Source organism: Neopsephotus bourkii, unplaced genomic scaffold, assembly GCF_033783945.1.
Source record: "Neopsephotus bourkii isolate Nb327-2 ecotype Australia unplaced genomic scaffold, CSIRO-AGI_Nbou_v1 NB_719, whole genome shotgun sequence".
NCBI classification, from domain to species: domain Eukaryota; kingdom Metazoa; phylum Chordata; class Aves; order Psittaciformes; family Psittacidae; genus Neopsephotus; species Neopsephotus bourkii.
Genome location: NW_026901218.1, coordinates 2291519 through 2308789, shown reverse-complemented (window position 1 = coordinate 2308789; position 17271 = coordinate 2291519). Strand labels below are relative to the sequence as shown.

At 43.3% G+C, this 17271-nt stretch overlaps 1 protein-coding gene across 3 annotated transcripts in view; it reads right to left on the bottom strand.

The window, feature by feature from the left end:
* PTPRG (protein tyrosine phosphatase receptor type G) overlaps positions 1–17271 on the bottom strand; it is a 404332-nt gene that overhangs the window by 69300 nt on the left and 317761 nt on the right. For all 3 annotated transcript variants that reach the window (XM_061354220.1, XM_061354222.1, XM_061354221.1), the window contains exons 10-13: positions 11543–11727; positions 9432–9540; positions 7685–7734; positions 4515–5310 (exon numbers count right to left, since the gene is read on the bottom strand). In XM_061354220.1, coding sequence (XP_061210204.1) covers positions 4515–5310; positions 7685–7734; positions 9432–9540; positions 11543–11727 — 1140 coding nt within the window. The remainder of the gene's footprint in view (positions 1–4514; positions 5311–7684; positions 7735–9431; positions 9541–11542; positions 11728–17271) is intronic.

Sequence of the window (17271 nt, the reverse complement as noted above, 5' to 3'; positions counted from 1 at the left end):
AATACGTGTGTTCTGCAGGCCAAAAGAAAACCCTTGCTGCCAAACTGCCTCTGACCATCCAGTTTCTTAAAAGAAATTCACCTGCTCATCTTTCCTTTAAGTAAATGAAGTTATGAACTTATACAATGGTATAAACTCATTCTGGAAAACAGCATGGGCCATATTATTAAATGATGAAAAGGCAAACCAGTGGTTTTAAAGAACGTATTACTTTTGATACAGGCTTGTGCCATTGTGCAGCTATATGCTTCTTATTTCTTTAAATGCAATCATTCAGTAGTTATACTTACAGGCTTTGTACAACTAAGGATGGCTTTTCACTGTTTTGTAAACTGATGCCAATCATATTTAATCCTGATGTCAGATATTCAAAATTCATACTGCTTGCAAACACTGAGTAATTCAATGCTTTTATTTTCAAGCCAATCTGCTGTTTGCTCCTGTAAGCTGCCATGCAAAGTGTCTCATGTGCCACACAAAAATCCAGTTTAATAGTCCTTGCCACGCGTGGAGAAAGAATTACACAGATGTTTCATTATCTTAATGAGGTTATAACCAAAAGGCTTTTGTAACCTCAGACCTGGCAAAGACTGTTCTAAACCACTACATTCAGGCTGTGCTTCAAGCATACACGAGGTTTGAAATGTAACTCCGCAAATCATGATCTCCCTACAAAGCCCTCTCGTGGGAGGAACTCAGCAGAGGCGGGTGAGCACTGAAGGATGGGAGGACCTGGCTGAAGTTTGGATCAAGGGCCAAACCCACAATCTCTGTTCTCAGTCCTAGCTCATGACACAGACAAAAGCCCCATCTGGATGCTTATTCCTTTGCTCATAACAGACTATTTGCTATCTCCCGTCAAATACAAAGGCTGTGTTTAACTGTCTGCACAACAAACCAAAAGCCTGAGGTTTGGTATCTGCTCTAGCCTGAACTGAATTGTGCCAGTTCTCTTTTTTTCTCTGTTTTGTTTTTGGTAAAGCATCATTCTAATCGCTGTTTTTCTCATGTTCAGGTTTGAGAGTTGTGGACAGTGTTAAGCAGCTGCATGTGTAATAGTTGCAGATCAAAGGTGCAATTAGTATAATGTGGGCACCAAAACCGAGAAAAGGGTGAGCAGAAAAATGAAAGAGAACACAAGCAAGCGTTCAGTGACAGAAGAAAATCATTAGCATTGGCTGATGCCACCAGACAAGAAGAGGCCAATGCCATTTGGAATACAATAATGACAAGGCCTCAGGAGAGGTGTGTGTGTATGTGCCTGAGAAATAACCACTAAAAGAAAATGAGCCTTGCTGTACTAATTGGCCTTGCACTTTCCCTGTAATTTCTCACGTGTTCCCTCTTCTCCTCTAATCATCCACACCCATGAGTACTTCCCCATTCAGTTATCTGCTTACAACTGCTAATTTGATTCCATATAATTAATTTTACAAGTGTATATTGTTATGAAACAATTTCCTACTCTTTAAAATGATTAAACTTTCTGCTCACAAAAACACTTCTGAAACCCTGACAGCTTTTTAAAAACTGCTTTCCTGCAGAAAAGATGCATCCAAAACAGTTCCTGCCCTGTATGGGATACAATAAGCTGCAGGAATTCTTTCTGCTCACTCTGGAAGTGGCCTTCACCCTCTAACTGCCCTGATGCTCAAGAATGCTTTCAGACACTTCTGTCAATGTCCTTGTGGCCTTGCTCGTCATTGTCTTGATATAAAGTTTACCTTGTTATGGAAAACCTTTAAGGCTCCTTCTCATAGGAAGAGGTCCTGCTTATGTCTGGAGTTTCACTGACCTCCACTCCTTGTGTGACTTAGGTCAGCTCTGTCAGTATGAATTGCCAATTTCCATATTACTGTGGGAAACAGTTTAGCTGAAGCAACTAGTCTGATTGATGGGCCAATTCACCAGCTGTGGGTTTTGCTGGCATGTGTCTTTGGTAACCCAGAACGAGCCTGGAGGAAAGCTCCTTCTGCATTCCCAAGAGTCATTTTGCAGGGGTAGCACTCCCAAGAGGCCAGCCAGGCCTTCCTCAGACACATCTAGTAAAGCAACTGGGCAAATTCCAGGTTAGGTAGACTTTAGCTAGGTACTGCAGATACCTGGTGACACAAGATGCAAACAAAAGAAGGACTTGCCTGAAGAAACTTTGAAGGACAAAGTCCTCACACCTGGTACAAAGAGACTGAGACTTAAAGGCTCTGTCCCACAGCCAGTAAGACACATCTCAAAATGTTCTCTTTTACTTATCTTTTCCTCCAGCTAACAAGTGCTGGTTATTTCAGATGTCATTTCCTACGTACGGAAGTCATTTTAGAAAGACACAGTGATCTTACTAAGTTATCATCCCTCCATATATAAGCATGGATAACCTAATGTGCAGAGTCCTTTCAAGACTGATCATCTTTACGTGCAGTCTTCAGGCAGGGTCACTTCAACCTCCAATCCTGCAAGTGAACAGAGCTCTTAAAAGAGCCTGTCTAGTAGGAGGCAAAGCTGTGCTGAACTTCTTTCAGTGATAGTTCTCTACGTGCTAAAAAGAGCCAGAAATCACTACAGACTAAAGCGGTACGATTCACAATAACCGGTAAGTACTCTGTAGGAATATTAACAATATTTCCTCATCTCATTGATTTTAATCTTTTATCTTAACTTCACCACAGAATAAAAACCTACCTAATAAACAATCCCTTTGTCATGAGCTAATAAAGAAGACCAACTACCCAATTCCTCCAATTTATTAGTCTGAAAATAGGCCATGAGGCTCTTTCCAGGTCTTACATAATGGACACTGTACCTGGACCATCCATGAAACTGGTACATGAAAAACAGAGAAGCATAAGGCAGGAAGAAGTGAAGACAGCTATTTCAGAGGTAGGTTTACCCAGGCAGATTTAATCATTGGGGTTTGAACCTAAATGGTGCTGAATTCCAACACTGCAAAGCACGGTTAGGACAAGTTCCCTCCTTCCTGTTAAAAAGGTGATTAGGGCAGGTGGCTTGTTGAAAGCTGCCCGACAGTCATCTCAAACCATATCCAGTGGGAGCACTGGACTTTGAAGATTTCCAGTTGAGGAGTAAGAAAACCAGCAGTGTATTGTAAAAAAATCAGCACCACCTGGTGCAGGTTTCTTGGTCTCTGCATTGTTAATGTGATCTCTTACAGAACAGTAATGATTCACAGCATTAGAGTCATGTCAGGATTTCTGTAACAAATGTTATTAAAGATTGGATTGAGCTTTGTTCTTGAAATTGGTTCTGAGCTATAACTGAGTGCACAATGATGTCTGCAGTTTTGTGTTTATAGATGTAGGGAAAAATAAATCTGAGGTTTTTTCACAGTACTCTGACTCTAGAGCAGCTTTGATGAAAAAACAAAAATACAGAACAGTCTATAGAGTAGCAAAATAAACCGTAACAAGTAAAAAAACAATCCAAACAAAAAGATGTGCACTATCTTATAAATGCTGTGCTAATACACATAATCACTCAGATAAACTCATCGTTGTACCTAAATCTCAGTTCTTACTCTGCAAATAAATCCATAGGCCTGCACTCCACTTGCTTATTGCAGTTATAAGATGTGAGCCTGGAGCTCCCCAAGCAGAAACATGTGCCTATGCACTGGACGTTCTGCAAACACTGTGTTTGCATAAGCCTGTGCAGCAAATCCTGACCACACAGGGCTTGGTGCACATGCAGATCACCTGGGCATGCCTCCAAAAGGTCATATTTGCTGTGTACATACTGCAGAGTTGGGACATACATCCAGAGCTGGTGTGTACAGGAGCACCGGTAATTCTCATCAGGACAAACATAGAAAATACCAGACTCTGCTTGGCTAAGCTTTTATTTCCCCTTTGTAATAGCTAAATACAAGCCCTAGTGCCAGAGGTGCCTTGTCTTGGAAGATCAGAGTACATAGGTTTTGTGGTGAGAAATAAACCAGCAATGATCCTGTACTTGGGAGAATATCTCAAAGCCCCATCAAGGAGAAATCTGCAGATAAACTAAATTTGCTTATAGCATATATAGCAACCTTCCCATGAAACACCAGCTCTGCACAGCACCCGCTCTTGCAAATTAATTTCACAGCTATAGTTCACTGCATTACCCTATATTTTTAAGCAAAATTCTGAATGCAGCATGTTGCGGGTTAACATTTTTCCAGGTTTTTCTTTCTAATAAGCTACTAGGACCATGAATGTGTCCCAAGAATACAAAAGGATGATTCTTTCCCCTCTAGTCTCACCAATACCAATCTGTGGGTTGGGTCCTGCCCATGGGATGAAGCCAGGCACCACAAAAAAAGCTGTATATACTGGAAATTAGTAAGGAATGAGAACTGTGTCATTATCTATCCCCCAAATTTCCATTTGACAGGCTGGATGAGGCTTGGAGCAACCTGGTCTGGTGGAAGGTGTCTCTCCCCATGGCACAGGGGTTGGAACTAGATGATCTTTAACTCCAGTAGTCTTATGCTGGTAAAACCAGTTTTCCTCGAGGTCACTCACCTGGGTTAATGGTGATGAATTTGTTATCTGAGGGGTATTCCTCTGGAAAACTGTCCTCCTTCGGAGAGGGTCTTCTTGTTGCCTCTGGTCTCCTTGGGATCTTCCCCAGGTACAGTTCATCGGTGAACGCTGGCGGCACTTGGGTGGATGGGAGCTGCTGGGGCTGAGTGTCTGCTTCGGCAAAGGTCTCCTCCTCGGCACCTCCAGCCGTGGGGATGTTTCGGCTCGGTTCTTCCCCCGATATGGTTTTATTTCCTTCTTCCTCAGCAGTCCAGTTGGGGGAAGCCACGGCCACGCTGGGCTCCGTGCTACTGCGTGCCTCCGCAGCCGCCGTCACCCGGCTTTTCTCCTTCTTCTCAGCATCCTTTTCTTCCTCTTCCTCATGCTCCCGCTCCCCATCCTCGCTTTCACTCTTTTCATCCTTCTCCCCCTCCTCGGCTCCTTCGCTGTCCTTTGTCAGTGCTGAGTCCCGCTCTGGCCCTGGGGAAGCGGCAGCAGAAGCCTCGGTGACGGCCACCACAGCCCGTCCTGCCTGCTTGCTGGGGGCAGCCGCCGCGGGGAGCCGGGTTGGCCATACACTGCTAGGGAAGGAGGAGATGCCACTGCTGCTGAAGCCCAGCCCTGCCAGCAAGGTGCTGGTCACCACTGAGGCCACAGTGGCCTGGCTGCCACTGGAGGAAGGCCCCATCCCTGTGGCCATGGACACAAAGGAGAAGGGGAGCCCCGAGGAGGTCCAGGTAGAGGAGCCAGAGCTGATGGGAGCCATGTCGGCTGAGGAAGCAGGAGATGCTGTGGGCTTGAGGAGGTCACCAGCAACAAAGGGGAAGAAAACACAGCAGAGAGCATTAGCAGGAGTTCCAGTGTGCTACCTGGGGTGATTTTTCTTTTGCTTTTCCCTCCCTTTCCACACACACCCCATTCTGGTTGCTATTCTCTTAAAATGAATGACAGCATCACCTGGATGCAGGACTAAGTCAGGAATGGGACATGCTACAGAGCTACACAGCAAACCATAAAGGGAGAAAACCTCCCCACATTCACCACTTCCAAACAATCATCACCATAAAAAAAACTCTTTATCCTTATCTTTATTTTACAGTGGGACCTTCTCAACCCACGTCACCAGTGACTTGTGAATGTTTCCTTTCGGGGTGAGGAGGATGTAAAGGAGTTTAATGAGTTTAGCTGCATTACTCACAGCACTTTAATCCTTAGAACACAGAAGCTTAAAAATACTGTGTTACATAAGGGCTGTCCCAAAATAAGGGCTGTGCTGCCAACGTGAGCATCCGTGGCTGGTGGGTCTGCTCTGTCAGGGAACTCTGGATCTTCCCACACACATCGGGAGGGCCTCGAATGGTACTATTTTTATTTCCTTCATTTACCCATTAGCATTATTCTGATGCTGCTGTAAGGCATTGCTCTTGATAGAAAAGACCTGTGACACGGCTGGCTGAGCACCTGTGAAGGACCTGGAGAGCATCAGGAGCCCTTCAGCAAGTCACTACAATCTCTATCTGGACCACCAGGCTGTGACACCCATGTATATATTCAGCCTTCCTCATATACAGGGCTCTTCCTGGCCACTACCAGTGACCCTCAGCCAAGGCTGGCATTGCCTATGTCCCTCAGGGAGCTGAGAGGAAAACAGCGAATGAACCATGGACTTGGCATCCTCTGCACCCTGCCACTGTTACTCTGTGTCAGTCCAGTACAGGCATGCTTGCACGTGGGGCTCTGTGCACATGTGCATGCTCTACTGGAAATAAAAGATCTTGGTATATACTACACAATTCCCCTTCCTGAATTACATGTGAAAATGACACTGAAGTGAATTGACTAAGGAGAAGGAGTAATTCTGTGGAAAGGCTGAGACCAGCCCAGACAACATGACCACGTTCTCTCTCTGACTTACTGAAAAATGTCTCACATTACTGAATTCATCAGCAGGAGGAGCATTAGCTGGAAAGGTATATGCATCAGAGGATGAACAAGGGTTAAATAGGCACTAATAAAGGTTGAACTAAACTGTAAAATGTTTATTTTTGGAACTGAAATGTATAGCCTAAGAGTATTTCTACATCTCAGCAATTCCCAGTTTCAGGCAGGCTGTGTAGCTGAAATGCTGCAGCAAACCAAGAAAGGCAGCTTTCTCACATTATTTCTGACCAGCTGCAATCACAGAGAACCTGAGATCTCAGAAGAAAACGTGTGCTTTAGAGACTTCAAGCCAAAACTTTAAATAAGCATCTAAACTTTTGGGTATTTATCAGCGTGAATTGCTAAGGCACTGTGAGATTTGCTTTTCGCTGGCACGTACAGTCTCCAAGCTGGACTAAGTATTAAAATTTGACAGCAGATTTTGTATGTCTATAATACTTCTATACATCATTAAACAAACATTAATCATTCAAATTCAAGCTTTGTATGTGTTATTTGCTTACTAGGGAGTATATCAAACTGGAACAGAATAAGACCAGAAGTAATGTACTTAGACTAAATTCAATATATGAATTCAGTCCATAAATTTTACTGAACATTTCAGTATACAGAATGCCAAGAAATTTAGGCTATGGATAGTTTATATTAAATAACCTAATAAGATGCTTTCATATCTGAAACTGCATTCCAGTTTTACTGTAAATCTATCAACATTTCTGATTCTGGAATACAAAAGCTTCAGTGACTTGTTACAGTCTCATCTGAACTAGAATTATAACAAAGAGCCCTTTAAGACTTTATTCACATAGTAGTAGGTATCATTAAAGCACTGGAACAGCTAAGATGCTGTGCATGAAGCCTTATTCCTGTTGTATGTAATTCTGATCATACAGTTAATAAAGAAATTAAATTTAATTCCACAGGTCATCATTAAGATTATAAATCCCCTCTACATGGGTTGAATACATCTTTGGGAAGACTTCTTTACACTTAGTTCTTCACTCGTCAAAGCCTCTCAGGGCATGAAGCTAGAAAACCAAAACCCTTCCAGTAACCAAGGTTTCTTTATAAAACCTTTTGTGGCAGGTCTGAACCACCTCCCCAGGAAAGCTGGGTCCAGGCGCAATTTACAACATCGTGCTGCCACCTGGTGGGAATGCCACCCCAAAATCACTGCTGCCCATTCATGCTCCGCACTGATTTACGGCCCACCATAAATATGGACTTACCACTCCTGTTTTCACAATTCTGGTCCCCTCGAAAATTCGAGTAGTGTTAGCTGAGAAACAAAGAACAACAGCGCGTCAGTGGGCTGGGAAGGGAGGAATTGGTGAAATTGCTTATTCAGTTGGTGAATATTGCTACCACAAAATGGGTATGTGGGTCTCTGTAGTAAAAGTAATTCAAACTCGTTTGGTGTTACTCACCTTACTTTGTACTTGTGTCTAAAGACAGATTCATTTCTCTTTAATTACTCAGGCCTGGCAATGCTGGTTTAAGTGCACTGTCAGAAAGCACATGCTCTCCTTCAGACTCAAGCTGGATGAAATGTCCTGACTTGCACAGGAAGCAAGAGCAGCTGATGGTACTACCTTTTTCTGCCCTTATGATAATATTATCATTTTTAATTGCAATTTATCTCAACTACAACTATAAGCTTCTGAAGAATGTTTTGAAAGCTCAAGTGGATTCTTTTTTGAGGTTAAACCTCGGGTACAGACGAAGATTAGAAGAAGAGCTCCTTTTTGGGGAGACATGGAAGGAAACACAACATTTACTCCCACCAATGAATGTCTTCCACTGCTTTGAACACTGGCTAGAGTACCCAAAGAGTATCCAGCAAAACTGTTACTAATGATTTATTCGTAACTGTAATTAAACAGGTATTGTGGTCAAATTTCAGATTTTTTTATTTTCCATTCTATTACCTGCCAAGAGAGGCCATAATCAGTAGTATCCAAGTTCCTAACTTCTGCCTGGCACTTGAAGTCTACTTGAAGCTACACAAGAGATGTTGCTTGGATGAGACATTTCATGTCCAATCCCTGTTCTCTCTGCAATCCTGCTAACACTGTGGCATGACACCGGAACACAACTAAATTGTATCCACAGCTTGATGTCCTTCAGATGCTAAGTGCTAACAGAGCAGGATTAAAACCTCCACATTTTCCAAAAATCACACTGAAAAACGCCTCTATTATTTTGGTCCATATACAGCTTCTAACCCAAGCGACTCAACTCTTCGCTTCACCTTAAGGATTTCAATTTTTAATTCTTTGCTTGTTTTGTTCTTCCACTACCCATTCCAAGGTTATATCTATAAATTGGAGTGGGAGGGAATTTTGACCACCTTAATAAAGAAGTAGTAATAAATTCCCAGGAGGGAGCAAAACTTTGGCACTTAAAAACTGGAAAACATCAAGTTCTACCAAATCTCAGCTTTACCAGACTTCTCCAATAAACTTAAAAGGAAATCCATGACAAAGGACAGCTTAGCCTCCAGTTATTTTGCTTTCATTTAAATAGGGATGTTTTGGAAATCACTGAGGTTGTGTGCATGGCAAAACCTGAACGTCTCCGGATGTGGCTGTCAAGGCAGGACTGGTCTCCTTTCCTCTTTACATAAAGCAGACATGAATCAGACTCACATTCTCCTATAGTTGTGCCTGATGCACAAGCAGTCTTTGATGAATTAACTTTAGAACACTACACCAACAAAAGCTCTGAATTCTAAAACCTGACAAACTCTGTCAGCAGAGAGGCAGAATAGGCCTCCCTGTAGGCAAATGCAGGCAAACCCCCATCATTTCAAACAGGACTCTGATAAAGTCAATGTCCAGAATCCAAAATCAGCATTGTCCACATGCATTCAAACACTTTTCGAAACCATTCCACACCGTATTTTGCACTCTGCAAAGAAAATGTTAAACAAACAAAGAGTCACTTAATGTAAAAATATGTATGTGTTTTTTTTACCTTGAAAGAGCATAGTCTGGCTAAAGTCACTACGCATTTCATTTCGGCAAACCGCTTGAACTCTGAACAGATAAAGGATGTCAGGTGAGACATGGCTAATGATGGCCTTCTGTTTAAAAAAAATAGATATTATTCAGTTTTTTACCCCCACAGAACTGTCCACGATCAGTTTGAAATATATAAAGCATTGTGCTAACACAGGACATTTATGCCACGTAAGACAAACTTATTCTAAACAGGAATATTCACTGGCCCGCTGGAAGAGGGCAAGGCCAAAGTGATGCACCCAACCTCTGCTTACTCTGCTCATGAGAAAGAAATGAGTATGTCCTACATCTCCTCTCACGACAGTCTTCATGCATGGAAGTCTGCTTTCCTTAGAAAAGACTAAATCTCAAATCATTTGACCTCACTGGAATTAAAATGAGATTTTTATAGGTGGAGATCCGAGTCCCAAACATGGGATAAACCCAGATAAGTGATAGCATGTTCAAACTGACTGTTTATTTTGCGCGAACTGGCTATGGCAATTTGGTGTCAGTGCCCTGGTACACCATGATGGCTCAACACACTGGGCTGGGATGTCCCAGCTTTTACTCTTAAACCTGAGACACTGCCTTGCTGCCTTCCACGTAGTCTTTTGTGTTGCTTTAGTCCTAAATCACATCAAGATCATTTCTTGAAGCAGACAGCAGCAGTGGCTGTATTGGTCACTTGAAATACCAGTGATCTCTTTAGCAAAACACTGTCTAGCTTGGTTTCAAGACGGGACAGCCCAACTGTCTCTGCCAGAGCATTGAAAGCAAATTGCACTTTCCTCTGAGAAAGAGTTTGCTTCTCTTGCCCCTAAAATAGACTAAGCTGTCATTGCTTTCTTAACCTCCAAGCTCTGATGGCACAGCACAGGGTCTCACTGCAATTTATTTCCAAGCTATCACTCCATCACACCCCCTTCACTTCTAATTATTTCTTTTACATAAAACAGGACGATTTCACTGTGCCCACCTCATTTTTGCTGATTAAGGCTCTCCTCCTTATACCTGATTAATAAAAATCTCCCTTAAGAGTGTGAAGCTATGACAAGAGAGAGGTTACAACACATCATAACCTTGGGTGCCTTTCAATAGAATTCCTTTCTGATTTTGTGAGGCAGATCGTTCCCTAATGTGACCCAGATAACAATGTCTAGTGGGGAAATTGAAAATATAAATGGAAATGAAGTAAAAGAATCTTGATCTAAGGGAATAAGAGGAGTATTATTGTATAACTGATTGAATGGGCCTAGAGGAGTGTGTATTTGAAAAAAACCCCAAACTATACCAGTCATTAGGAATAACACTGTGCTGCTGCATTTTTCATGTGCATATACAATTACTGATTTCATTATTCTAGAGGCTTTCTTTGATTAACAATAAACGGAGGCCTTTCAAATCCGAATGTGTCACTTTGATTTTATATGCAGAGAATGTTAAAGACCGGTTACAATACTTGCTTCCACTTAGACAAGAATGACAAGCAGATCAAATCCTAAATGGAGAAGACAGATCGGTGTTTCCATCTGTTCTGGAACTGTCTCACTCTTCCCTCTTTTTCTCCTGCTGCCAGACATAGGCAGGGCTTGTACAGGGCTACTCTGCAATGATCTTACAGCCCTGACCATGCATGTTATACTGCTGGCAGAGCTTGCTGCCAGAAACTGCTCCAAAGACTGCAAGGGGCGAGGCACAGTGAAAAGCCTGAGCCCAGGAACAGATCTGGGGGTATCAGAGTTTCAGTGTGAAAATCTGTGAGCTGAACACAAGCCAAAAGGTATTCAGAGCCCAACCGCTTCCTGAGCCAGCTGCTTCTCAGCAACAGTATATGAAAAAGCGTCTGCAGATTTAGTCCTTTATGCACTCCCATAAACTATAAATTCACACTCCAGTGTTTTGGGTAGTTGTTAGGCAATGTTCAACTAAAGCTGAACGTTTTAATAGCAATTCATTGCAAGCCAAACACTAGCCTGTCTATAAGGTAACAATTGCTTTCCTCCTCTACTTCCTTCTAGAGAGAAAAATAACAATGTAAGGATAGCTTGACACATATGTCTGGGGTTGGTGCTGTGGTTTTACCAGGTCCTTGTCACTGTCCTTGGTGAAAGTCTTCTCCTTTTCATCTTCATTTTTAGTCCAGCTATATGAGATCATGTAGTTCATGATCGGAGGGTGGTAGATGGTTTCTGGTTGGTTCCAGGTTACAAGTAATGCTGTCCTGTTCACAGGCTGCACTTTCATGTTGACCGGGGGAGTGCTGCAAGCTGAAAAACAGAAGGAAAACACATGAAGTGTTCCTAAATATCCAAGAGAAAATAAACAGGAAGAACTGTGCCTCGCTCTAAAAAGCCAAGATTTTCTTTAATGCCCTTACCTACAGTAATAGCTTAGACTGCAATCCACTGAGACCAATGGGATTTAATACCACCTGCAGCTGCTTTCTGCTCTCCAGAGCAAAGGGAGCAAGAGATTCCTTTCTCTGCAGGCAGGTTGCTTAGCTCTCCACTTATTTTCAGTCCTGACATTTGCACACACATTTTAACTCAGTCATTTAAGAGCTTGGCAGTGGAACATTACAAAGTCAAATCACCGTGAACCCCAGCTTCCCTGACCCACAGTCTCCTGCTGTACGATGGAGGTAAATACTCCTGTGTGTCTGCACACCCTGGAAACAGCTGGAACCTCACTTTATAATAACAGCTTTGAGACCTCACCTGGAGTATTGTGTGCAGTTCTGGTGTCCTCAACATAAAAAGGACATGGAACTGTTGGAACAAGTCCAGAGGAGGCCACGAGGATGATCAGGGGATTGGAGCACCTCCCGTACGAAGACAGGCTGAGAAAGTTGGGGCTGTTCAGCCTGGAGAAGAGAAGGCTGCGTGGAGACCTCATAGCAGCCTTCCAGTATCTGAAGGGGGCCTATAGGGATGCTGGGGAGGGACTCTTCATTAGGGACTTTAGTGATAGGACAAGGGGTAACGGTTAAAACTTAAACAGGAGAAGTTTAGATTGGATATAAGGACGAAGTTCTTCACTGTAAGTGTGGTGAGGCACTGGAATGGGTTGCCCAGGGAAGCTGTGAATGCTCCATCCCTGGCAGTGTTCAAGGCCAGGTTGGACAGAGCCTTGGGTGTCATGGTTTAAGTGTGAGGTGTCCCTGCCCATGGCAGGGGGGTTGGAACTGGATGATCTTAAGGTCCTTTCCAACCCTAACTATTCTATGATTCCACAAAAATGTAACACTGTTGGATCAGGAAGTATTCTCCTCTTACCCTAGTATGTTTTTGCACATAAGCACATCTTGCTTTACTCTCCTCTACTTATTTTCCTTCATAGGTTCTCAGCTGTTTGACAGCAATATATTACCAGCACAGAGAAGAGTGGCATCTGATAGCCATCTCCTTTTCATAACAGGCAGGGGGACCCTGTAGCCAGCCTCCAAAATCAGCACCTTCCACAAGCGTAAGTTGCTGGGGATGTCAGCGTAGGAACAGCATAACCAGCAGGCAAAGACACAGCTTCTGCTTAATGCAGACATCAACCCCAAACTTCTCCAGTGAAGACCAAACCAGTCTTCACTTCAGGAGTAAGATGTGCCCAGCCCACTCCCAGCAACTGAAGAAACCACCAGAGATGTAAAGGTCAGGGTACTGATGGAGAACACTAGATGGCACTCATAAGCTACCAAAAAATATACATCACGTATAAAGAGTTCAGATTTCCTTCAAGCTTTAAAAATCATGTTTAAAATACACAATTCAGGACAGATTCTCACATTCTCTTTCCCAATATAAACTCTGAACCAAGAAAAATCACTTGCTACTATACCTAAACACCTAAATGTGCCGTGGCAAAGGAACTGGTCTCTTCTGCCAGGGAAAGTCAAAGTGTCACCCAGCCCATCATGCTGACAGTGTTTGCAGAATTATTTTTCCCATAGGACTTTTCCATTTAATGCCAACACATTCAGCTTATTTGTGCTCTGCAGGTATGTGACTGTGTGTATCTTTGGCCATTATTTTACTTCTGAAGAGTCTTGGCAGCACTGAAGGCGAGAAATGTCTGTTCCTATTGCCTGGACTTTGCAGGTTGGTCGTGTAGCTCTAATGTTACATTACTGAAATAGCTACAGCTCCTAAATAAAAATGACTAAATGCTGTAAACACCAGCATTACTAGTTCAATAGAAAAATACCTGTCAAATGCATTTGTGCGGTTATAACTCACATTTTATAGCTAGCCTGAACAAGAGAACATCTATTACAGAAATATGCTTGGGCAGGGAAGATATTTGGTGTTTGCTCCTGCCATGAGTAGTGACAATCTTGGAGTTCTGCAATAGATCCTTCTGCTCAACCCACAAGGATGATCCAGCAAAGCAAACAAACCCTGCAGTACCTCACATCGCTGACAAAATGAATATGAGTTTCTATTTGCACTGAGTTTAAGGGAACAAAACAGCATTCTGCTGGCAAAGCTGCAAAGCCAGAAGCAACCTCAGTCTGCACCCTGCAGACCCCTTCCCTCCTGCTCCCTCCTGGTCTCTGCAGGGAGCATGGCATAAAGGTGTTGAGGACCCAGCCAAGAGAGCACATCTGAAAGTAGTCCTTGTTGTCACTGTTTACAGAGCTTCACAATCCTTGCTGTGCCTCTCCATGCTCACCAATTTCTGCTGAGATAGCCAGATCAATTCTCACTGACATCACTATTTATTGATAACTGCACCAATAAATCATAACTGCCCCCTTTTTGAAGCTTTCTGTCACCACAGAATTACCCTTCAAAATGCCAGGCCAGCCTTTATTGTTCCACCTAATCAAATCCAGAGATAAACTGGTTGCACTTCACCCTGGCCCAGGGTGAAGGACTACACAGACCTAGAAGCCTTACCCAGTCCTTGTCCTCCAGGAGGACATGCAGAGATTTATATACTTAAAGTAATCATGAATCAAACAGTTCTAGAAGTAATTCATCCAGGTAACCTTCATAAGAGACAGAGAGATCTACCTTAATTGTAACACCTCTCTGAACCATGGCTAGCCAGATGCTCTTCAGACAAGGACTCCAAGCCACCCAAGGGAGAACGGACTGTCATGTCCTCGATTCCACGCCACTCTGCAGCCAGCTTTGACGCCATTCAGAATAGCCAAGCAGAGGAAATGAGTGGGTATTTCCCAAGGGTAAACAAGAGGACTCACAGGATCAATGTTTGGAGACCCTCTCTGATCCAAGAAAGCCATGAGAAGTTTCAAGCAGCTGAATGACCCCAATGACTTTACTGGGACAAGTTCTGTGGAGGCCAAACCTCATTCACAGCCAGCTAAAGGAGCCACAATTTACAATACGGCTATTTCACAGTAAATACTACACATTTTTCATGACTTAGGATGACTTTGCTCCAATTACGCCAAGGCACGTAGCAGTACCTGATGTAATTAAGTAATAACCAACCTCTTCTGTTCAGCTACTTTTTTTAACAGCTTATGAATGGGCAAAGAAAAGAAATCTTTTCACAAAATGAAACATATGGTTGCATTTATTTAACCAAACCTGCTCAGGACACAGTGGAATAAAAACCCATTTGATCCAATAATTCAATTTGATGATTTAATTAAAGTGATACAAAATAACGCAGCAAATGTCTGAAAGGCAAGAAAAAAAAGTGCAATGATTTGACCATCTATAAAATAACTGTCATTTTCCAGAGATCTAATTTTCCTTTCAACAGTCTGTGTGCCTTGGATTCCTGAAAGAAGATTACAAGTATCACAGGCTCCTTGCTTGCTTTTCTTTTTAGATGCTACAGAACTTCCACTGATTTTGCAAGAAGTGCAGCTGAAGGACACACAGAAATGCAGAAAGAGGTTGGGACAGGGAGGGAGAAGTTTGGACCTTCCTCTGAACTCAGTCAGGATACACTAAAGGGAAACAGAAGCCTGTGTGTTCATGATTGCTTGAGAAAACAAAAAGAACTGAAACCAACAACCTGCACCATTTCACAGTGACATAGCATAGAACCATAGAATCATAGGATGGTTTGGGTTGGAAAGGACCTTAAGATCATCTACTTCCAGCCCCCTGCCATGGGCAGGGACACCTCACACTAGACCATGTCACCTAAGGCTCTGTCCAACCTGGTCTAGAACACTGCTAGGGATGGAGCATTTACTACTTCTCTGGGCAGCCTGTTCCAGTGCCTCATCACCCTCAAAGTAATGAACTTCTGCCTTGTATCTGACCTGAACTTCCTCTGCACCTCAGCTGTTTTTAGAAACAAATATTACTAATGCTCTCTTTCAAGTTCTGATCCTAAATGATAATAATAATATTGAGGGGGCTTTCAGGATGTCTTTCTGTGGTGCACAGATACATGGACTGGCCTTGCATAGGTCCAGCAGGACACCAAAGCCACTATGTCCTGGCTAACAGACCACCTGCACCAGATGTCCTGGAAGCAGAAAAGCCTCACCAGAGCCACAGAACTACATCCTGGAGGCACTCAGCAGCAGGTGTGTTTGCAGTACCATAGGTGCAGTACCGCTGGTGCAGTACCATGGGCATGCCTCATGGCAGGCAGTGATGCCCTGAGCATGGCAGAACTCAGACCTCTTGGAGTGAAACCCCCCACCCTCACCCTTCTCTTGGGGAAGACCTGAACTGGGAACACAGCAAACAAGCTGGCTTATGGAAACTCATGGAGAAGTCCTGCCGAAGAGGGAGGGTTGGATCTGGAGAAAGCCCTCTGACCTGACTCGCGGCAGCCTCAGCCGCGTTTCCAGCTGTTGACCATGTGTAGGAGCTTGGCACAGCCTTTTCTCTGCAGATCAGCCCACTGGGCAAGGCAGGGGGCAAAGCCAGCATCTTGGCTAGCCTCGTCTTCCAGGGCTCACTCAAGCCTGGAGAAAATCTGCTTGCCACTTGCAGACAACTGCAGCATGCTAAGACAGTCCTAAGCACTGGCCAGCCCAGCCATACAGCAGAGAATTATTTTCTTCATGTTAAAAACATTCCAATGGGCTGGAACAAACAAAATTAATTTAACAACTCTGCATTCATCTCTCCCGTAATTTGATTTGTGTGTTGTACTTGGCGACGTAACCTCCACGAGGCTTTCCTAACTGCAGCCTGATAAAGCTTAATCCAACAGCTCCTGGCAGCTCCATTTCAGAGCTGAAAGACAAAAAGGGGGCTTATTGTTCTCCAGAAACTAACCACTGATATTAAGACACACCCATAAATGAAGAAAGGGCTTTGCAAGAGAACATTAGAGCTTTTCCTCCTCTTTTTAAAGCAGCCTACATTGCTCTTTCAAAGACAGAAATGCAAAACCAGCCAAGCTTTCTGGGTTTCATCATGCTTTTTGCATATGCTACCTGTGGTTATAAAAAGAGATATTTAGGGAAAGTCTGAAAGAGTGCAAGAACTGTATAGTCCGTTATTGCTCATATACCTTCTCCCTGTAAAACAGGTGCCTCATATGATGAATCCAGTTGCACTGGGCTCAGAGGGATTTATAAAATCCTCTAAAAATGGTCTAAGCTAGCTCTTCCATGCATAAAAATGTCACCACTTTAAAGGCAGTTATTTCTAGCTGTGCTATGCCCTCTTTTGGAAAATCCCACTCTCTCCCTGCTGCTGCGTGTCTCAGCGATGCTGTTCCTTTCCTCAGTACTGTGGGATACACATTGTGTGATGAAACCCTCACAATTTTCAGCACAGAAAAGCAACACGCCAGTGAAGTCCTGAATCCCTCATGGTGAGATGGCCAGGAATCTTCTAAGGCAATTGCTATGTGAAGGGAGGAATATG